The 23,356-nt window shown below is 40.3% G+C and overlaps 1 protein-coding gene across 1 annotated transcript in view; it reads left to right on the plus strand.

The window, feature by feature from the left end:
• The window catches only part of FNDC1 (fibronectin type III domain containing 1), a 62,559-nt gene that overhangs the window by 34,886 nt on the left and 4,317 nt on the right, over positions 1-23,356 (plus strand). The window contains exons 10-17 of the mRNA XM_021540537.2: positions 1,159-1,270; positions 2,246-2,626; positions 7,961-8,026; positions 9,587-9,748; positions 11,712-11,942; positions 12,328-12,436; positions 20,213-20,292; positions 21,997-22,026. Of these exons, the coding sequence (XP_021396212.2) occupies positions 1,159-1,270; positions 2,246-2,626; positions 7,961-8,026; positions 9,587-9,748; positions 11,712-11,942; positions 12,328-12,436; positions 20,213-20,292; positions 21,997-22,026 (1,171 nt within the window). The remainder of the gene's footprint in view (positions 1-1,158; positions 1,271-2,245; positions 2,627-7,960; positions 8,027-9,586; positions 9,749-11,711; positions 11,943-12,327; positions 12,437-20,212; positions 20,293-21,996; positions 22,027-23,356) is intronic.

Raw genomic sequence — 23,356 nt, forward strand, 5'->3', positions numbered from 1 at the left:
GGAAAGCCCCAGAAGCTGCATACATGCCCACACCTTGTCTTTTAGCATCCTTTACAATGAGTTTTTAACTAAGGAAAGCAAGGGAAGGAACTGGTGCTTCCTGCATGTTTTCTCAAGCACTGAGCAGTGGGAGTCTGTGATCAGCCTCCCTGGTTGCACATGGTATGACACATAAAGACATTTATTTTATGGCCACTTCAATCTTACCATTTTCATCAGAGGAACATTAAAAAGTGCATCAGGTGTGTCACATTCAAGAGAGGCATTTTGTGAAGCATGCCCAAAGTCCTTCAAATGGGCTCCAGAAAGTTGGTTAGGAAGGTCCTTGGAATGCCATGGGTCATTTCTCTGACTCTTGGTGGGGAGGCATTGCTGCTAGCAGGATGAACACCTTGCAAAGCAAGAGGATCTATGCCAAATATGGGGCCTGGAGGGCTTCAGAGTCTGACTTCATCATCTGCTGTCCTTCCTTCTGCAGTCCTTTCCTCAGCACCGGATGTAAGTCTGTCTTGCCAATTGCTGCTTCTGTCCCTGTACAGTACTTAACACCTTTTGCATTTTTGTGTTCTGTGGCTCAGTGTCTGTTATCTCAGGTTAAAACAGCATACAGTTCAGCTATTTTGGGTTGAAATAGCAAAAAGGGCTGAATTTTATTTACAGTTAACTCTGGAATTCAGTCCAAGCTCTCGGACATATTTGCTTTATGAGGCAGAGGCTTTTCTTCAGTCTCCTACCCCAATTAAAATCTTAGCTACTTTGTTTTCACTGCTGTTTCAATATAAAGTAAGTAGACTAATATTTAATTTTTTTTAGTTAGGCATAATTCTAAATCCCATCTTAAAAATGGCTCAGTGTCATACTGAAATCAGTATTGCAGGAATTCACCTTAGGAGTTACACAGCCCAAGAAAAACAAGGGAGTTGCTCATTTGCACTCAAGAACTACAGCAGCTCTGGACCCCAGTTCCTGGGAATCTGCTTTCTTCAGCAACGATATTTCAATGATTACTATACACTTAGTTTCAAAACTTCAAGTGTGTTGTAGCTACTCCTGAACATCACACTTAGTGTCTGAATTTCCCCAGGATTTCTGTTGCCGTGAAATTTCATTTCACCTCCTCTTGGGTTAGCTAAACTTGAGTCCATCTATTGCTTTTAGATTGTAGATCTTGACCGAGGCCTAGTGTTAAATGCTGAAGGCAAATACCTCCAAGACTCCCAAGGCAACCCTCTCCGCGTGAAATTAGGAGGGGATGGACGTACAATTGTTGGTAAGTTACAACTTCCTTCTTACAGAAAAAAGCTCTATAGTTTTTCTACACATGGTACAGATGTTTGAGCTGTTTGAATGCTTCAGGCATCCCCAGGTCCCATGCAAGCCATTTGGAGTTGATTGTACCTCAAGTCTCCACCAGACAGTCAGCACATTGCAGGACCTGGGGAGGCTTTGAGTCACCCTGTGAGACTCCAGAGTACGAGGCAGCAAGAATCACTCAAGTCCATCTCAGTTGTATCAGAATTAGAAAGGACTTCAGAACTGAGCCAGAATGACTGCTGAGTAGAATAAAGATTGGTGATTGTTTATGCCTTTGTATATATAGAAATAAATTATTCTCCACTGCTAACACTGTACCAGCCATATGGATGGATGTATTTATTTCATTTTTTCTTCTAAAACTGACCACAAATAGCAAGAAACCCTGTTTGTGTTCTCTGAAGACAATGCTGTTTGCATGTCAGTTCATCTGTACAGATCTCCTGAATGCAAATTCAGTGCCTATTGTTAACCTGGCTACCATGAATATTTATGGGACCCAGAATTTGGCACACAAGTTTTATCTGCAGTGACAGCACCTTGCCAGCTCATCCCAGATTTTCCTTGCACATGTTTGACATTAAGGAGCAGAATATGGATTCATCATATATTTCATCAACATTTCTGAGAGTGACTTAGATGAAATGTCATTGTTGTCTGCATATTGTGATTCTGAAATGAAACCTCCCTGGAGTGTTTATCAAATAGCTGAAAAATGTGAACACCACTGTGGTTTCTCTGAGGTTCTTCTTAACCATTTTCCAGCTTCCTTAGCCATGGCTCTTTCCTAAGTAACAACCTCTGCTCTGTCAGTTTACTTACAGAAGGCTATATTCACTCTATTCAGTTATTTTGTGGTGTCAACTGTGATAAAACACAGTAAGCTTGAAGTGGATTAATGGTGAGATTTTTTGGTTATGTTCTCTCTTAGATGAAAAGGGTGCTCCAATGGTGAGTCCTGATGGGTTGCCTTTGTTTGGACATAGCAGATTTAGTAAACCTGTAGCGAGTGCACAAGATAAACCAATAATAAGCCTTGGAGGAAAGCCTCTGATTGGTCTTGAAATGATTAAGAGAACAACCACTCCCTCAACTACTACCACAACAACACCTACAACAACTACCACCACAACCACCACAACCACAACAACTGTTGCTACAACCACCACCACCACCACTCCTGAACCACCCACCACTGAGCCACCCACCGAGAAACCCGCACCAACCTGTCCTCCAGGCACCTATGGACAGTATGATGATGAAGGCAACTTGCTCCTGGGGTTCAATGGCCTGCCAGAGTGCAACATGGAAGGTAATTTCCTTTTGTGCTGTTTGAATTTCCATGGATGCGCTGTTTGTACAGCACAGTTACACAGATGTGGAATGGTGGAGAATCTGCCTCTGAAGATTTTGGTCCATTTAATAAGGTAGGAGCTCAGATTAGAGCATATGAAGAAGGGTTTGGGTGTTAAATGGATTTTTACTGGAAAAATGCCAACTTTCACTAAAGCTGAGATTTTTAATGAAATTGTGTTGTTTTCAACAAATTTCTTACATTGTGTTGGATCCACTTTTATCACAAATGTCCACTCACAGGGGTATACGTATAGGCAGTAGCTTTGTGGTCAAAGCACTTACATATAAATTTTTCTCATTCCATTTCAGGCCAGGGTAGGAGCCAGAGGAGCTATACATTTTGTTTATTTTGTGTTCACTTATCACAAAGAATTCTGAAAAGTCTCTCTTTTGAGCCATGGTGGAAACAGCATTTGCAAAGTGAGATTCTTGTTCTCTTGCCAGCCCTTGGAGATAGATTGTCTAGCAGGAATGCAGCACAGCACAGAGGAAGCTGGTGAAAGGCAACCCAGGTTCTGCATAGATAAGGCAGAGAGCTGTACACTTATTTCTTTAATATCTGAAGATATGAACCAGTGTCAGTGCATGCCATTTTTCCCTGTTGCTGTTATACAAGCTTAGGTTGTGGTGCCAAACTGAAATCCAAAGTAAACACATAAATGCACCAGAGTCTTTGGGTGTTGAGAGTCCCTGAGTCTGGCTCTCTTTGGCCACGGGATGGAAGTTCCTGGCCACTGTCCCGCTGGTGGCTGCAGGGCAGACACCGAGCAGCCGCCCCGAGTCTCTGCCTAGCCTGGTGTGGATGGCGGGGATCGCTGCGACGTGGGGAGCGCAGCAGGGCATAGAGCACAAGGAAACTGAGGCACAGGAATAAGGGAAGGACACTTGTCTGAGTCTGCAAAGATTTAATTCCTGAAGGGGGGAAATTCCCAAAGTGGAGCAGAGCAAGTGACAAACATGAACACAAAGGGGCTACTTTTACAGGGTAGAGGGAACACAGGGAGGACACAACCTGTGACCAATAGGAGGCATTAGGGAGGGGTGCAGGGTAAGAGCTCCCCAGTAAAGCCAACATGGGGAGGGAGCAAACCTCACAATCCAGTTCTGCTTAGAGGAAGGGATGAGAGACAGGGAACGCTCCAGAACCAAAGGAGTGTGCTATCTTTGACAGACAGGGGTAAGAGAAGGGAACAAGGGAGGTATACAGGGAGACTGAAAATTTGATTAACATATATTTTGGTGGGGAAAGCTGTGGTAAACAACTCAGGAGTGAACCATTAGGGAAGCCAAATGGGGTACATAGAACAAACCATTGCAAACTTATAGCAATATGAAAACATACTACAGAAGAACAAACTGTAAAATAAGAGACTACCACAGTTCCCTATCATGTTTTATGCTTTCAGCATCTGGATGTTGCATTGCAAGTGAGTTAGCTGCTTATTTTGCCAAAACAGATCAGGGAGCACCATGGTAGCCCCTTACCCTTCCCATTTGTAGGTAATCCTCAAGTCAGTCTACTAATGGGCAGTAGCAGCACAGCCATAACTTTACCAGCATGTTGGCAGTCAGACGTCTGACAGCTGCAGCAGCCAGTTTTAATGAGTAGTGAGGCCCCTTTACCTTTCTCCCATACACCTGTATCTCTTAAGTCAAAGTAGATTTACAAGTAGGTCACAAAACCATGGTCTAGGAAGCTGAACTATCGCTTTGAAAAGGGCAGTGATATAGAAAGGTGTGGCTCCAGCAACTCACAGTGAGTCTAAGGATGGTATCTTGGGACAAGATCTCAGAAGCAGAAAAAGAAATCCCTTACCAGTGGTCCATGACAGTTAATGAGTCAGAGATGTCAGTTCCTTGTGCAGGTGGAATTACAATGAGTTATAGTATTAGTATTTATTAACAATTAGCTATGTCTGACAGTGTGCAGTTTTAGAAGTGTGCTTGCATGTGTAGATATGCACAGATATGTACACACATATATGCATGTAAAAATAATATCATCATTAAATATTAATATGAAGAGTTTTGCTTTCTCTGTGGAAAGTTCATAGTTCTTAATTGTACTTACAAAAGTGTTACAAATATTGTTATATATAGTCACCCTCATACTTTCAGAGTTGCCTAAAGGGAGCCATGATTTTTGGTAGTTAGAATCCCTCTCACATGCCCCAGCTCCTTTTGCTTATAATGTTGATTATATCCTATAATGTTTCCTCCTTTTTGGCCTGTGCTGTTTGCTACCTTGAAGACGTCTTCTGAGAATACCCATTTTAAGAACAGTAGAAGTTTATGACATATATCTGGGGTTGAACTGAAGGTAGGCTCCAGAATCTGAACAACAAAATCCTTTGCAGTGTTACGTTTAGCAGAGTTGTGGGTTGGGGAATTTTCATATGATTTTCTGAACATTTAAAAAATTCTGCTTGGCTTTTTGCCTTCTACCAGATGGGCTTGCTGAATCTTTGAATGTGATACAGGCATGAATGCAAATTAAGTTTTTATTCAGGCTGTGTGTCCAATGAGAATGGCCTTGAAGTAACTCATAAACTGCCTGGCATTTTGACAGTATGTCTGCAAATAGCCTCACAGTGGAAGACTGAAAGGATGGTGCTGGATTTCTGCTTATTACCTGGTTCTTAAGGCTTCTTACCTTATAGCTTTTGCAATATTACTCCACACCTGGGAATTTTGAAAGCTTCTCTGAAGAGTCTTTTTCAGTTTTTTTAAATCCTAGTGACCTGCTTCAGGATTAGATAAACACAAGAAAACAGTCTGCCTGTTCCACAAAGGAACTTTCTAGAAAAGTAAAGATCTCTGTGATATTTATTTGATGATGGCTGTTATTGTTTAACAAGGGAAGTGTATATTTCAAGAGGAGTAAACTACGAGAATTATCAAAACAATGCAATTTTCACTTGACCATTTCCAAATTACTTTAAATTATATTTTTATCTTGTCTTTCCCTTTAATTCAAATCTAGAAATTACTCCACATTGTTTAGTGAAAATTTTTATGCCAAAGCTTGATATTTGTTACTAAGTGCTTTACTCACAAACAGACAGGGTCTGCAAGTGCCAAAATCCAGCTCCAAATGTTCTACTTAAGCTTTGGCAAATTCTTTTATCTCTGGCAGGATTTTTTCTTGATCCAGCAGAATTTCTTGTCAGTTTTTTATACAATTAATCAGTCTTTAACTTTCAAGCATGATTTGTCAGTGAAATCAACTAAACTTTATTAATGATCTCACAAAGGAAAAAACAGATGGAGATTTAACCACATGTTACATGTGATAAAATCAAGTGATGGAATTTGTAAAACAAGTAAGACAACAAGACTGTTCTTACAGATGCCAAATGTCTGCAGCAAGTGGTCATAGGCAGGGTTTACTCAAGAGATTCAGCAAAGGGTGATGGAGCAAGATGAAGGACCTAGCAGCTGGAGTATGTACAGAAAACAATAAAATGAGAGGTCTGTTGGGAAGTACTCTTATTGTCACCATGACACAGCTAATGCTAAACAAGCACAGACACTGAAATTGAGTATAAAAATAGAAAATGAAATTTGGCTTTGCTGGACTCTAGGTAGGCCAAGGACTTACTAGCTAGTAAGCATGGATGTGTTGAAATCTGCCCATGAAAGATTTAAAATTTCTGCATATCTGATCCTCTTGATTACTTGGATGTAGGCATGCAAAGCTAAGTGCATACATTATAGATGTTGGTTGATGTTGGCCAGTTGTGGGTAGATCTGCAGAATTCAGCAAAGAATCTACTTTGGGATTGACTACCCTCAGAGAAGTCAAGAGACTTCCAAAGGAATCATCTCCTGAAGAGTGGCTGCACAAGTCTACCATGAGGAAATGTCAGATTCTAATATATGAAAATCTGACAAGAATAAACCCATATCCTGTGTTTTAAAGCTTATTTTGGCATTAAAACCATGAAGTGTATTTAAAATAATTTTCAGGAGGAAAAAAAGCATTTATTCAGTAATTGTTGGTTCTAAAAAAAAATCAGCAAAATGAAAATGTATCATTCAGATTATATTTGTGAGCTATTTAACATTGGCAGTTGAAACTTTGCACTGTTTGCAGTTCTGGTTTAGTAAAAATAACACTATTGCTTCCATATTGAGTGTTACAGGAGTGTGTCTGATGTATGTGAAGTGTCTGGAGGTCAAAGCTCTCTTTCTCTTGTCTTTGTTCACATGCTAGCCACTCCCCAGCCCCAGCATCGACTTCTGATGGTACCTGCAGTGGGTTACAGCACAGTGCTTTTGCTTTGTTTGCATGTTTTTTTATGACTGTGCTGAGCTTTGTGTACTCTTTGGCTTCCCTGAATAACATGGAGAAATGCTTTCCTCAGAGTGTACAGGAAAGCCTTTGGGATTCAACAGATGAGGTACTAGATGGTTGGTGTATCTGGTGCTGGATTCACGTCCTGCAGAGATAATGAGATAAGATCAAAGAACAGTCAGCTGGGAAGTCTATTGGTGCATCTGCACAGGGTTTTGGGGTGGATCAGTAGAGTGATCTTGATGCGCACCTCATAATCATCTGTCCTTGCTCTGATTTCATTTGCATTCTGGAGCAATCTCACTCTGATTTCCTGAACTGAATTCATGCTGGATGAAACTAATGCAGAGCAGTGCTTCAGGATTACACCTATGTGGCCCAACCTGTAATGGGGAGCCATTCCATAGGATCAGAATAGAGCTAGTGCAGAGTAAAGCCCCAGAAAAAACAACTCTTAATTACTTCATTCTACAAATCCATTCCTTTTGGGCTGCATTCCTGGCAAGACCATTGAAATGGTCTATAAATGTCATGGCTCTCTGGGCTGTTTGTTTTTATACCTCCACAAAAATATTTGGGTAGAAATATTTAATTGCTTGGTTGGTTTTTTTGGGGGGATATATTGTTTTCACAATTGCTGCTTCTGAGACTATAAAATATTGTCAAATCCAGATGTGATCATTATATAGTTGCTGGCAGCCTACCTTTGCTCCAGAGCAGCTGGGGCCTGGGGCAGAGCTTCTGGTAGGTGATTACTCTTAATTTTATGTATCAGCCCTGAACCCATTTTTCCACAGCAAAACTCCTGACTACTGCACTTAGCTTCTCATCTCTTATTCTCAATGTGCAGGGCAGACTGTCCCTGCATTATTTGGAAACCAGGAAGTTATCTTTTCCTTTACAATTCCACTGGCTAAATATTTTTGTATTAAACTTTATTTGAGCATTATTTTAGTGAATTCTTATCTCATTTTTTTCTTTCTGTGTCAATAGATACATTCTCAGGACTGGATTCAGATGTGACAGCAACTCCAGAAGCTTATGTGATATATGATGATGGTATGCTTTAACTGTAGAAATCTATTGCAAGTTGCTTTTTTCTCTTTCTTTGGAACTAGGTTCAAGGAGGCAGATTGGTAAATGGGAGCTTAAGCAAGTGATGATGAGCTGGAAAATGGTTCTGCATCACATGTGAAGAGAAAGGGTCCAAAACCATCTGTTTCTGGACATAAAAGTCCCTTTCTATCAGTCCTGCAATCTAAAAGGAACCTGATGAGGAAATAGGTTACTTTTCAGAGCTATGTCATACAGACACTGCTTCAATCCTAGAATTACTTTCTCTGGTACAACTTCTAACTCCAGCCCAGTCAAAGTCAATTACCTCCACTAAAATACAAAATCCAAATAACATTCAAGCCCTGAACAATGGAAATACCTTAGTGAGTTATTTCTTTAATGTGTATTCTGCATTTAGACAATTAAGCATGCTCATACTGAATAAGATCACCTACATATAAAGTAACTAATCTGCTTAATTAATATGGAATTCATATCAAAGAGATTTGAAATCAGATGAAAGGAAAAGAGGTAAATATTGTTTTTAGAGTCATATTCATGCCATCTTGATATTGTCATCAAGGACATACAAAACTTAGCTGAAGAAGAAGCATCAAGTCACAGCATTTAATAGGAAGTTTGCATAGGGCATGCAAATTCTCAATTACTTGGACTAAAATTCACTTTCTGCCATTAGTGACATCTGATGTTCCATCCCTTTTAGTCCTCAAATTCCTGCTCCTGCCACATATGGAAGTGGATTAGTACAGACCTCAGTTAAACAAAAAGTTTTTTAGTAGAATTTATGGCTCTAGAACAATGAAAGTTTTTTTTATTTGCGGTTGTAGTGCTGAATCTTAAGTCTAACCAACAACAGAAAAACATTTAAAAAGAGAGTGCAGCAGCTGAGCGGAAGATATTACAGACATTTGTACTTTTTATTCTGATCACTTCATACTGAAACTGACATTTAGAATGTGGGGAGGAGGGGATGAATTAGAAACTGCACAAGACATACATCCCATTTGCCTCACATCTCCATGGATGCAGAATATCCTCAGTACATAGGTCTTTTGCCAGGCCTCCCCTTAGATACAGATCACATGCAGAAAACATACACTTTAGCAGTTTAAGTACACAACACTCTCTCCCTCTCTACTTCCTCTGGCATTTGAGGGCATTGGCCAAGGTTTCAATTAATGTACTATCTTCTCTTGGGGTTTATGAGAAGATGTAGCAGATGCACATTTGGGATATTGTTGTACAAATACATTTGTTATTTTTTGTCCTTTTTAACTGTGTGAGTGAGGTCTAAATCAGCAGACATGAGTATTCTGGGCAAAGACTCTTATCCCTGTCCATCAGTTTGGTAGAAACCATTGCAAGGCTGAAGTTTGACCAATCTCGACATAGAGTTCTGTAAGGAGTGTGCAGTGACCCACCAGGCAGGGTGTGCAGCACTTCTTTGGGACTGTGGCCAGTGACAGAATTGTTTCCCTTCTCATAGTTAAGCCAAAATTAGATGAAGCATGCTAACATTTTAATCTTGTGTTTCCTCTGAAGACTACGAGTTTTTTGAGAGCACTTTTCTGCCAACCACCACCACCGTCACCACTACCACTGCTTCTACGACGACAGAAGTGGAAGTTGTCTATCCAGAGACTGGTGTTGGTGGCACTGGCCCTGTGTCAGAATATGATATTGCTGGGAAGAAACGCTTCACTGGTAAGGATGCCCTTTGTCTTATGTGGCTTACTACTTGCGCTGCAAAGAATTCTTGTTCCAGCTAGGCCAGCCCTTCAGCTGAGACCATTGCACAAACAAATCCAGTAGATGTGTGTGTAGTCCTTTTAAGGATTGCCACCTTGGAAACCCAAAAAGCAGTACTTTTTTTCTTCCTTCAATACTTGCATGTCTATGCATGGGCCTACAATGATTTTATTGAACCACTAAAAACCTCTTTGTACTCTTTCAGTGTGAGTGCTCTGTGTTCTGAATTGTATTTGGTCTAGCTGAAGTTAATAAGAGAGCAAGAGTGTCTACACCAGTACTTAGTTCAGCTTAGCTGCATCTAACTTCACACCAGTAGTTCCAGCAGGGCAAGTCTTCATGTAGGTGTGAGTCTTCCTCTGGGGGACCTGATTCTTTTCTACTCATCTGTTCAACCCCAGTGATTTAATCCACCATGCACAAGCATGTATGTCAAAAGGAATGAATGGTAGTTTAGATATGAACTTCCAAAAAAAAAATAAATCCAGTAGAGATAAATATGATTTTTGTATTTTAATATTCTCTCAGTAGAAGGCAAAGGTGAATGAACACCCATTACATGAGCTGTGTCTCCTGTGTACACAAGCCATTCAAGTGTGTAGGTTAGTGGTACAGCACTGACTTCAGAGCTGCTCTGCTTCTATGTCAGAGAAGCAACTGGGGGCCAGAAGAGAGGGATTTGGAGATTGTAGGCACTGCATTCCAGCCTCCACCCCAGGCTGGTGACACCCCCTGCAGCCCTTGTCATATTTCTGGCACTTGAACTGAGGTCGGGTCAGCTGCTGACTCACCTGGCATTTCGGAAAAGAGTTCAGGGGATGGAGAATCATCTTTGACATGTCTTGGCTTCCCTTCCAATATCCACAAGTGTCATGTGGCTTAGAGTGAAACTCTGCTGCTGGAGTAAAAGATATGTTTTTATATGCCAAAACTTTTTCCAGTGCATCTTCAGTTTCCTTGTCCAAACAATTTCATGATGTTTCTATTCAGCTCTCTCACTGACAGTGCTTCTTGATCCATTTAGCTGGAGAGGCTAAAATTAACTTCATTGCAAGATCTGGAAAAAATTCCTTTAGGGCATGAAATCCAATAAGATAAACTAAGAAACGTTGGTTTATGAACATTTCAAGGCACTAGGGAAATAATATTACCATTTCAATGAATTGTATTATTGCAACTGAATAAACATTTCCAAAGCAAGTTTTATAGTCCTTACTTTGAATGTTAGGGTGACTTTTAAGACAATAAAAAGATGGTTTAATCTTTTCCTGAACTGAAGTGCAATTCCAGTCAGTACAAAGCTTTTAAAAATAGAAGTTACAGGTTGGGACCACATGCCTGGAAGGTAGGGACTCATGGCTCCTGGTCCCTTAGTACCCAGGGGACCACAACAATCCGTTTAAACTGGTTGGACTTGACCTTGGAATTATTCTTCACATTTCTTTTATTGTTTTACTCCAGCTTCAGGATGTTTGTGTAAGAACCAACCACTTAGACCTGTAAAGTCCTAGATGATTGAAGGCCCTGGCAGGGATCTGTTCCCATGTTGGAAAGATATAATTTGGGTGACATTTTCATCCCACTTTCCAGAGCAGATGGAGGTAGCAAGCAGAGGGTGCTACATTCAGACTTCTCTCTTCTGCTTCTTGTAGCAAAGACAGTCCTTCCATCTTTGCATAACTTGGAACAGTTGTGAGTGTGGGGTAGGTAAACCTGAATGTTGACATCCCATTCCCCCTGCTCATCAATCAATGTGGCAGTAAGCCACGCTTTGTTGGCAATGGTCTCTGGACTGGATGGTGAGGAATTTTAAAATGCACCACAAAATTTGACTCTCTTTAGGAAATTGCTAGCCTGTGTGCTACTGTGAGATACCTCAAACTCCTTACTAAATGCTGCCCTTCCTTGTCTTTTCTAGCTCCTTATGTGACCTATCTCAATAAGGATCCAGCAGCCCCCTGCTCCTTGACAGAGGCCCTGGAGCATTTCCAAGTGGAGAGCCTTGATGAAATCATTCCCAATGACTTCAGAGAGAAAGATCAGCGTCCCCTGAAAGCCCCTCAGAACATCACAGTTGTGGCAGTTGAAGGCTGCCACTCCTTTGTCATTGTGGACTGGGCCAAACCTGCTCAAGGAGACATGGTAACAGGTACTCTCCTGAGGGTTTCTCTCCTGATGGGAGAGTGGAGAAGGGGAAGGTTTTCCTAAATGACATTTGTACTAGTGTCTGCACAGTCACTGTATCACTTAAAACAGTGAATGGGTTACCTCTGTCATCTTTTTACCTTCGCTGTTTTTAAATCAGAATTCACAACTGGGTGCTGTCCTCTGCTGTAATGCTCCATGATTATTAGCTAATGATAGGAAATTCTTATGGGCCAGGATTTTCCAGGAGAGTTAGGTGTGGAATCACTTTCATATTCAAAGATGTTTCAATTCCTTTTAATCCTTAAAATTTACCATGACACCTAGGAACATAATGTATCTAAAATTTAATTAGAATCCTCACAATTATTTCTCTTTCCTGTTTACAGGCTATCTGGTTTACAGTGCATCCTATGATGACTTTTTAAAGAATAAGTGGTCAACCAGGACTGCAGGGTCTACTCACCTGCCAATTGAGAACCTGAAGCCCAACACAAGGTAAGGATTTGATCCACTCCTTCTCAATTCTATTAAGGAAATAAAACAAATTTTGAGAATTGTCAGTTGTTTTTCTTGGTCTTAGTATAAATGTTTACATCTGGTTTAGATTTTACTCATTCTGTTGGACAGCAATTGTTCTATAAACTGCACAACAACAACCTGATATCTTTACCATATTAACCCTGGAGCAGATGGCAGTGTGTACATGTATATATATTTGTGTGTATGAAAATGCATTTCACTAAAAAAAAACTATTGCATTAAAATGCATTTTCTAATCTTTTGGATAACTGAATCGAATGTTGAGGGGGGAAGTATACTAAAATACACCCATGATGTGACTTGATTTGATGTGGGCCATTGCTTTCTGTTCACATAAATAGCGCTGGAAGAGAAGGCTTGGTGGTGTAAAGTGAGGCAATTGCTCAGAAGTCAGTTTAGCAGGAGCTTTAGGTCTTAATCTTACAAAAAATCTGACTGAAATGGCGGAAAAAGAATGCATGCTTCACAGGATACTGGAATAATTTGTGGCGACCAGGGGCAGAGTAAACAGCTACAGAGGGATCCCATTCAAACTGCTCCTTTAGAGAGATTCTCAGAGTCTCACATACTTGTCTCTCAAATTCTGAGCCTGAAATTCTTTTGGTGCTCCCTTGGGCTCAGCCCTTCACATGCTGCTGTCTGCAGTCTCTTAGGCACTGGTGGAAGGTGTTGCTCACACAGTGGAGAGATGCACTGGGATTGTGGGCTGGAATTAGCATGCCTGACTTGATGCTGAGCTGAAGATCTGAGGATTGACTGCTTGGACAGGCATGGAGGGTTTGTGCTAGGACAACACAGAAGAAGCAAGCAGTATGTCAGCCAAAGTATCTTTTCTTTCCAGACAATTCATAAGCAAAGGGAAGGTTCTGAGCATTAATAGTAGTTGATTGAGAACCTCAACCTAGAAAACAGAATTGTTTGAGCATGGCCTTCATCTAAAACCTTAACAGACAAAATGATAAAATAAGATAAATAAATTTTGAAAAGCCAGTGCAGTGTAGGCAGTTGGGGGGCATATGATGAGGCATATTTTTCTGACCTCATCTTGACACTTCTCCAGACTTCAGCATAGACTCACACAGGTTTGCCCTGCAGCTGCTCCCACTGTCTGGGAAATATCCAAGCACCAAGAAATCATAGTATGTTTAAAGAAGGGGGTGCACTCCCATCTCTCCTCCACAGAGACTTCCCTCCAGCCAAAGAGTTCTGAGGATATGACATCTCCTTGGGAGAGTCAGAGCCTGAGCAACTTCAGCAGCAGTTCCTTTACGCAGATGCACAGTGGCCATGTTCAGCAGAGGACACCTGCAGTGTCAAAGACCTGGAAAATTAGCAGGGGAATGTTAATTATGGAGAAGCAGAATAAGCACATTCAGAGCACCCACAGAGTTAAAAGTAGAGAGATAAGATGTTACAGGAAAACATGGTTTGTCTTATCCTCTCCTGTTCTGTCTGTGGTACTGTCAATCACATGCTTTATGAGGCATTTTCTTACATATCCAAGAGCTAAAAAAAGGCCACTTATTTAGAAGATTGTTAATGTAGACCTTAGTGAGAGTCTTTGAGGCTGGTTCATGGTGTGTTAAAGCAAAATTACTTCACAGTGGAGAGCTTCAGTGGTATACTCTGCATCTGCTAGCACTCTCCTTACAAAAAATTGTTGTTACAAATGTATATAAGGGTAGTATGTGGCACAGCTATCTGTGGGTTTCACCTGTTATAGCAAAATGTGATGGAAGCACTATGGAATGCAGACCATTCTGCCTTTGTACATCTACATCCTTGTGACTTGAGGACTCCCTTTCACTAAATAACTCTCCTGCTGCTAGAACCTATTTCTGCCTCCACATCCCAGCCTCCCCTGTATGCCCAGCCCTTTTCCCCTTCACCAGTATTCATTCCTCCACTCTTACTTTGTCTCCCATGCAGGCTAGGGAGGCATTGCCTTTATACCCCAACTTCTCCTGGCTGCAGCCCTCTATTTCTTGCTTCTGTGGTATTTCTACCTTCAGCTGAAGCTCCTCACCTCTCTTCAGTCCTTCAGTCATTTCTCCTTCTCCTGATGCCCAAAGGACAGTGGTGAAGGCCAGAGATCACTTTCTGCATCTCATACCCAACACCTAAAGGGCTTCAGAACACCAGAAGGAGTGGTTGCAGTGAAAGCTCACAGTTCTGCAGCTGATGTCCATGCTACGCCCGGTGCAGGGGAATTGGTGGGAGCTGAGCTGCCAGCATGTCTGAGATGTACATTAACTCCAGGCTTCAGAAGGTCACAATTTATCTGTATTTGAATGGAGTTTTATAGGCAGCAAGTTATGGATTCATGCATATCCATGAGCCTAATGACTTTCTTGCTGAATTAAGGTTCTCATGATAGGGAGGTTTAAGCAAGTGTTATTTGTTTAAGTATATTGTTTCAGAAGCATCTTCCTGAAGATGGTATAATCCATTAACCCCTATTATATGCTCTGTGAAGGCAATAAAGGCTTCAGGTGGGGTCTGTGGTGGAGAACAAAGGATCTTTGTAACAGAAATTTTATTTATCAGCCATTTCATTTACATTCTCCAAACCCACAGACTGAATTGGTTGCATAACTTTTGTCTTAAAAATAACTCCTTAACCACTAGGAAAAGATACCATACCTAAGAAAATACGGCATGAAAGCCATAAAATCTAAAAATTAATCTAAAAATTTTGTGTCTGCATTGTTAGTGCATTTTGTGAGAAATGTCTGATTAAGTCATTTACGATGAGCAGATGCTGTTGGCTACTGGGCATCCCACAAGGGGCTACGGGTGGTGCAATTTTGCAGCATGCATAGAGTATGAGAAGCAGGTTGGCATACTGGCTGAAGTCAGCACCAGAGAAGATTTCAAGCTGTCAACATATCCTGGAAAACATCTGCCTGTTATTTAGGTTTTACAAACAAAACAGAAAGCTATGTTTAATCCATGTCATAAATTTTCTCCTGAGGCCTGGTCTGACCTCACTTTGAGAAGTGGAAGTTTTTCCATTAGTGAAACTCTGGTCAGCTTCAGTGGGTACAGGAGCTGCTTCCTTGTGATTTGTAATTGTAAACACTAAAATTACTTTAAATCAGTTAAAAACTTTAAAAACTTTACTGGTTTAATCTTTAAACCAGTAGTTTTGACAAGATTCCTTCCCTAACTTTAATTCTCAGCTGTCACAGAAGATGATGCAAAGGGCTGGACAGGATCTGCTCAACCACTAGATCCGACTTATGCAGTCAGAAACATTATAATTCTTGCCATAAACATTTCAGTCCCCTTCCTGAGCATGGTTAGACTTTTTTCTGCCTTTTTCAGGAATGCTGTGGTCAGTGCCTGATGGGAGGAGCTAGATAGTCTCATGATTTAAAACACTGTTCTTCACCCCCATATCTCCATGTCTTCTGAAATCTTTCTCTCTGTTCACTTGGGTTTTGTTCAGTCTGATGCTATTTTGATCCCACAATGCCTGCTACCAATCCAGTATTGTACATAGTATTTCATAGGAGGTTGTTAAACATTTACTCAGGGCTTATAACTAAACAGAGCCTGAATCTTCTGTTCCAGGGGGCCAGATGCACCAAAAATTTCTATTTCCTTTCTATAGCTCCATTAAAACAAAGCCAGGGTGTCGCCCTGATTCTTAAGATTTTCTAAAGCCTTCTGAGTTTACATTCTATTAAAAAACTTTCCCACATAATTTCTATAAACAACATATTGTTTTGCATTCCTTCATGAAGGTAGAAAAACTTAATATACTAGTAGTTTGTCCAATGTCTTTAGAAAAGTAGCCCGTTCACTCTCCAATCCACTGTCACCTTTAGAAAAGTATAAAAGTTAGAGTCAGAAAATAAGCCTTCTTCTTTACCTTGCAAATAGCAGGTAGCTCGCGTTGTACTTTCACATGTCCTATAGCAACAAGCAGCATCAACCACAGGTGGCTGTTTTGTGCCACCAGGGCCACACAAAAGAGCTAAGATGCCCACGAAACCATTGCCCTGTGCATGTGGTAGACCTGTGTGGCACATACCTACCTCATATCAGCTCTGTAGGAAGCTCCTCTGCAAGCTTGGAACTAATGTCTTCTTATAATATTAGTTGTAAATATTGATGAGGGATGTAGAGGTGGGCCATTTCAGATGGAGAGAGACATTTTGCATTAGCCTGTGAACCTGCAGGCATTGATTTACACATTTTTCTTATGGAAGAATGGTGTAGTTTTAGACAGAAGACTTTATCCCTTGCTGTGGGGGTGCATCCTGCCATCTCAGCCTGCCACTGAGCAGAGTGCAGGGCTGAGGATCCATGCAGGCATGCCTTTGGCAAGTCTGGAAAAAGGAATTTGCCGATAACTAATTTTTTTTTAAAGCTGCTTCCCTAATTATCATGCAGAGTGATTCTCTCACTTTGCACTGTGAGTGCCAGCTATTTAATTCTAACAGAATAGAGACACCTTGAATTAAGTCAAAGAATAATTTTGACAGGTATGCTGAACAACAAGTCATGTAGCTTAAATGAAAAAACATGTTATCTATTCAATTCCCTGTTACAGTCCACTATGTCCTTTCTTGACGTATCAGTAGAATTGGTATATAAAATCTCAAAGGAAGTTTATTTGTAGGAGGAAAAAACTTTTTGTTGTCTGTATTGAAAATGAACAACAAATGGTACTGCATCTGTTGTGATTCTTCTGTTCCTAATGGTAGCAATTCATACAGTACTGCTTAAGCAAAGTGTAAATTAAATTGTATATTGCAAATTTTGTTAATGTATCTATGTGATGAAAACCAGACAAGCTATATTGATTTGAGATTTCCTGGTAAATTCATCAGCTGAAGGATTCTGACTAATGAAAATGTCAGATTCCTGGACCTAGAATGACTTTGGCAATTTCTTTTTTTATTTGTCATGTCTGAGAAAGAAATATATCCCAGCTGCATTATTTTATTGACCTTCTTAATACAGCAGTCATAGCATTGTCTATGTTTAAATCATAGGTCAGCAAATCTTGAGATCTGGCTCTCTTTCTGGTACAGCTAGAGATTTCTTCTGTATATAAAGGCTTAGGAACCAATATTGCAATTTAGTGAAGAAAAATGTACTCATGACTTCATCACTGTTTTTTTTTAGAGAGTCAAGCAGGCAACATGAACCATCATATGTCCTAAATGGGCTTCTATGTATGTAACAGGACAGCTGAATGTACAGTTGTCCTGATTGCATAGGTAATCAGTTCCTGCATTATGCATTGGCTACAAATCTGCGTGTTTTTCCCCACTTAAAGAGGTGCACAAAGTTCTTGGGCTGCTCTCTCTCCTGTTTTAAGGGGATTATGGCACTCAGTGTCTGGTGGGAATGATCTGAGGCTATCATTAATACACCTGTATGAAGTGTATTTAAAGAGTTAGTGCCACTGTGTTGAAAGGTGGTATCTGATTATACTTTGGAGGCAGTGGGAAGTCAGGTATCTGTACTTTCCACTCTGCTTTGAAGCACTGTGGGAAAGGTGTGGGCTGGAAAGCATTTTTCTCCTGCTTTTTTGAAGCATCAAACACTGAGCTGTTGCTGTGTTGCAGCTCTTTCAAAAACGACAGTGCTGCCTTGTGTCCCCTCCCTATGGACAGCCTTGTGCTGCTTACCCCTGTCCTGATCCATGTAACAAAAGTGCTAGTGAAGGAGGTGTGGATGAAAGCAGGTGCCCCATGAGAGCATTGGCAACTTGGAATTAAAGCAGTGCTCGAGCTGCCATGCTCTGCTTGGGTGGCCAGAAGTGGAGAAGTACATGGGAGGCTTTTTGCCTTCCCTCTCCTCTTTCTCCAGACATGCTAAACACTCTTTTATACAAAAAATCTAGGTCAGTACAGGGGCAAACTTTTCTGCCAGCAAAAGGATTGTGCTGGGCATGAGCAAAAAGCACAGCCTTGCTGAATTCTGCATTTATCGTATTTTCTTTTTGCCACAGTGTATGTGTCTTTTAAAAAAATGTTGTTTGTGAGCATCGTATACTCATTAATTGAAGGCAGAACTGGCTGCAGAAAGCAATAGAGGAGGAGTTTTCTGGTATCAGCTGCAGGACACAGCAGGGACAGGGGACATGCCCCTCATGCAGGCATGGGAGTGTGTCCCACAGAGGGTCTGACCATGCATGTGCTCCAGGTCCAACGAAGATACAAGGTAAATCTGTTGCCATGGATGAAGTCCAGAATATTTCAATTCTGGTAGCTTCTGCATTGATTTCACCTAGACAATGTGCCTGCAATTTTTAAGTATAAGCGAGATGCCCTGGCCCATACCCTGGAGATGACCACCTTGCTTCTTGGCAATACCCAGCATTCATGTGACTATGACCCTTCAGCCAAAGAAGAAAGATTTGCACATCTCCTCCTACCTTTTCATAAAGATCAGTTCGATTTTAAGGCAAAGCAGTTCACCTTTCTTGACAAAAGATATTCCTTTTAATGAAAAAAAAAAACGTTTTGCCAAAAGGCTGGTCAACCATGTGCCATCTTGTTTTTCATTGTGAAGAGTTTCATATGTGCTTAGGCCAGAGAGGAGCCTTTCAGGAGGGACCTCCAGGCCCTGCTATGTGGTTAAGTCTGAGAGATCTTCACCAGGAAGAGCAGCCTGATGTTTTTGATGGAGTAGACTCCCTTTCACCAGCTGTGATACATCAGGCCTGCCATTCAGGTGGGACATTCTCATGTGAGGTAATCCAGTCCTTGGTGGCAACCACCCATGCAAGTAATCACTTGCCCTGTTATGTGTGTAGAGCTTTTGGACATGTCTGCTTTTGGAGTAGAGGCTAAATCAAGATCCAAATGCTATGTGGATATTACAGAGGCACAGTAATTAAATTTTTTTTTTATTTATTTCTTTACAAGAAGGAAATTGAGAAAGCAGGCAAGAAAGGAAAACCTAAACTCAGGAATTTGAAAAATGCTGTGCTGGAAATTTTTAAGTAATCTTCCATTCTAGTTGGTTTCTCTTGGACTGATCCAAATATAAAAGGAATAGAAGAAAACATTAATCTGGGGAAAAATGTCAGGGTAGGTATCAACTAAAAATCTTTGTATTTGGAAATGAACTACAAAGGTACTTACACGTATTCTTCTCTAAGGGTGAGGATAAATTTGCTTCTATTGAGCAAAAAATGGAGTTCTAGTGGTGATTCATGTGCTTTGAGTTAAGCATGTGATTTAAATACTTTGGAGAAATCAGTAAGACATCATGTGATGCTTTCTTCTTTTACTCAAGTATTGTGATCTTAATGCTGCTGGAGTTTTTACAGAAAGGTCAAAAACTTAGCTCCTGATCTCATGTAAATCTGATGCAGTTTCTGTTTGCAGTTTACACCACTGCTTCCCTAGTAGTTATTCTGGTTTAAAACTATTCCTGAGATCAGAATTTGATTTCCTTGCAACTTTTTCTTTTAGTCTTTTGCTATTAGTTTTGTAGAAAGTGGATGTTGATGTATGTGGTTTTTGGAAGGGAGATGATTCATAAATAAGTGTTCCAAAATATGCATGGGAGCAATTGCAAGAAGGAGACATTTGTCTGTAACAGCCAACTCATACTCTGCCTCAGTATCCAACTCCATTTAATGCAAAGGATACTCAGTGGAATTCTTCTGCTTTGATTCTTACCCTGTTTTAGTATTACTTATAATTTAGCCATCACAATGGAATCTGTTTCACTATTATTTCCTCTCTCTTCTTGTTTCAGGTATTATTTTAAAGTTCAAGCAAAGAATCCTTTTGGTTATGGGCCTGTTAGTTCTTCAGTCTCATTTATCACAGAATCTGGTATGGTTTGCTTTTTATTTTCATCTCAAAACTCATAACTCATAATAACAGATGTGGCAGGACAATGACTGAAACCAGCATGCCAATAACAGTGATTATTCTGGACTTGATCTTTCATATTATTTTGGGGTTTTTAAACTTTAATTATTTGTTTTCAGTTAAGCTAGGAAAAATAATACGCACTCTTAATGCTACTATGAAAATGTAAGTGATGTTAAAGTCAGCTCCATGGGAACAGGAAGTTGAGTTTCAAATACAAAAGGCTACTAATGTCCAGCAATACAGAAGCAATGTGAAGTTTAAGGTCTTTGATAGATTGACCAAAAATTTAGTGAATTAGTTTCCTAATTTTGAACAGCTAAACAGTTGGAAGCAGTTGTCTCTGGAAGAAATACAGAAGGCAATAGTTCCATCAGAAGGACGACAAGTTCTCTGTTCTTTTTTTTTTTTTTTTTTTTTTTTGACAAGGAATGCTGCTCTTTCATAGGGTTAATAGTACATTCAAGAGCAACACCCCCTTATAAAAATAGTAGGAGGATAAATGAGTTAGTTTTTGCCTTTTTCTTCTTTGACTTCCATTGAGCCAGAGGCCAGTGACTCCACTGAACAATAAAGAACAAATTTTTCAGTCTTTACTTGAGTGAAAGGTCTTGTTGTTTCTTGTAAATTTTGCCCTTTCAATGGCATGAGGTTTACACAGTCTCTGCCATTGCTCATTTGCCTTCACTCTGTAGTGCTCACTTCAGAAGCTCCACTAAGAACAGTGGAAGTAAATCATCACAGAGGGGAGACAGAAATGTGAGTAAGTCAGTGGTCCTGGATAATGTATTCAGATTTTCATTAAATGAATAAGGGGCTTAAGTATTAATCCAAGCATAATATTTGATATTGCCCAGATGGCCAAGAAGTCCAGTGGCATCTTGGCCTGTATCAGCAATAGTGTGGCCAGCAGAACCAGGGCAGTGATTGTGCCCCTACTTGGCACTGGTGAGGTTGCACCTCATGTCCTGTGTTAAGTTTTGAGCCCCTCACTACAAGGAAGACTTTGAGGTGCTGGAGAGCATCCAGAGAAGGACTGCCAAGATTTGGAGCAGGCTGCTCAGGGAAGTGGTGGAGTCCCCATCCCTGAAGGTGTTTAAAAAACATGTAGATGTGGCACTGAGGGACGTGGTTTAATGGAGGACTTGGCAATGCTGGGTTGACAGTGGACTCAGTGATGTTAAAGGCTTTTTTCCAACCTAAACAATTCCATAATTCTGTGCTGTATCTTGCAGATCATTTTCCTGCTGCCAGCATATGGGCCTGGATGCCTAGTTTTCCCATCCAAAATCAGCTCTTTTGTGAGCTTTATTTAACATGTTACATACACCAAATTTAAAATTTTGTTTGCAGCCTCAATCTTTCATTTGACATGGCCAAAGGTGGCTTTGCAGTTGGCACAAGTACAAAAACCAGTTGGTAAATGCAAGGCCAGGTGGTATAGTTACAGTGATGGAATAGGTCATAAGAGAAAGAACTTGCTAATTCAGAGTGCTCTTCTAATGGAAGTGTAAGGTTTGAGCTGATAAGAATGTTCAATAAAGAATGCCATCATAGGATGAAGTACGTTATTGAAAATGTTCAATCAGTGACTCCATATGTTGCATGTTATAAAACAAGGTTTGGAGCAAAATACTAAATTGTCTGTGTGTTTTTTTCTTCTAGACAATCCTCTCCTCATTGTTAGGCCACCTGGTAAGTCTTACTCTATTTTTTCTCTCATGAAGTGCATAAAGCCTGTGCAAAACAGTTCAAATATGGGAATTAGAAACATTTAAACATGCAGTTTTAGGTACAGTTTTAAGTGGGAACAAGTAGTAACAAATGGGACTAATTCATAAAACATTTTTTGTCTTAGGACAAAGACAAACCTTGTAAAGATGCGTTCAAATAAGTACTTGATTTTGGTCCATATTTTTCCCTGGTACAATAGCTTTAATTGCTTGGTAAAAAGAAGTAAACTATGTTAACTTCAGTATCTGTGTCCTTCAGTTGCCTAAGCATAGCTTGAATAGCAGGATCAGGTTTCTCTCTCTCTAGTTCTGGTGCTCATCTGTAGAAATCATCATGCCCTTATAAATGCTAAAAAATTCAAGGGTTTGTTACTGACCTGAATAATATGCTACAAATGCTTTGTATTTCCAAATTTGCAATAAGCCAGTTCAGCCCATTAACAGAAGATCTGATTTCCTGGTGCTGGGACTAACCTTGCTGACGTGAACATTGGTAGTGTAACCCAGGCGGTACGTGCTCTAAGAGGTGCAGGAAAAAACCTCATGGTTACTATGCTCCATCAGCTTTCCTAAGGTGTTAGAATGGTTGGTTCTGCATTTTATGCTACACTTTTCATAAAAAGAGTGTCCAGTATATCCCTTCCTTCTCTGTTTTATTATGCTTGCTAGTCTGGTTTCTTTACGTCCTCGGAAGTCTCTGAGGATTGCCGATCAGTGATTGCTTCTCACATGCAAGGGTTTGCAGGATTTGGTCCATGTGGTCAGTGAGAGGAAGAATGACTAACAGAAGAACCTTCCAATCTCATTTGTAAACCACCTAGAAATAGCAGAGTAAAAACATGGCTTTGGGCCAATTATCACTGGAAGCTTTTTGTATCATCCTGTATACATTAATAGAACAGCAATTTCAAAATAAATTACATCATCTTGGTAGTACACAGCAAATATTTAGGCAAGCCAGTAAGAATATTTATTCTTTTGTAATACAATTAAGCAGTCTTATCTGCAGCAATGCTCTGAACAGAGTTCCCCAGGAAAGGTCTCACTTATCCATTATTGGAATCTAATCTGTTTTAATGTAATCTGGGAAAACGAAACAGAAAAATACATTTTTGTTATGATCTTTTAAACCAAATAGCAAGAAGAGACTTCATAGTCTCTTGCTCACCACAGAGTTCTTAACATCTGTTCTTCTGTAAAAGAGTTATGTTTTAAAGTCTTAAAAGGCAAGTCACTGTCAGACCTAAGATCAGGCTGTGTTAAGAACAGAGACTGTGTAATACTAGGTAGAG

The sequence above is a fragment of the Lonchura striata genome, chromosome 3 (genome assembly GCF_046129695.1).
Source record: "Lonchura striata isolate bLonStr1 chromosome 3, bLonStr1.mat, whole genome shotgun sequence".
Taxonomy (NCBI): domain Eukaryota; kingdom Metazoa; phylum Chordata; class Aves; order Passeriformes; family Estrildidae; genus Lonchura; species Lonchura striata.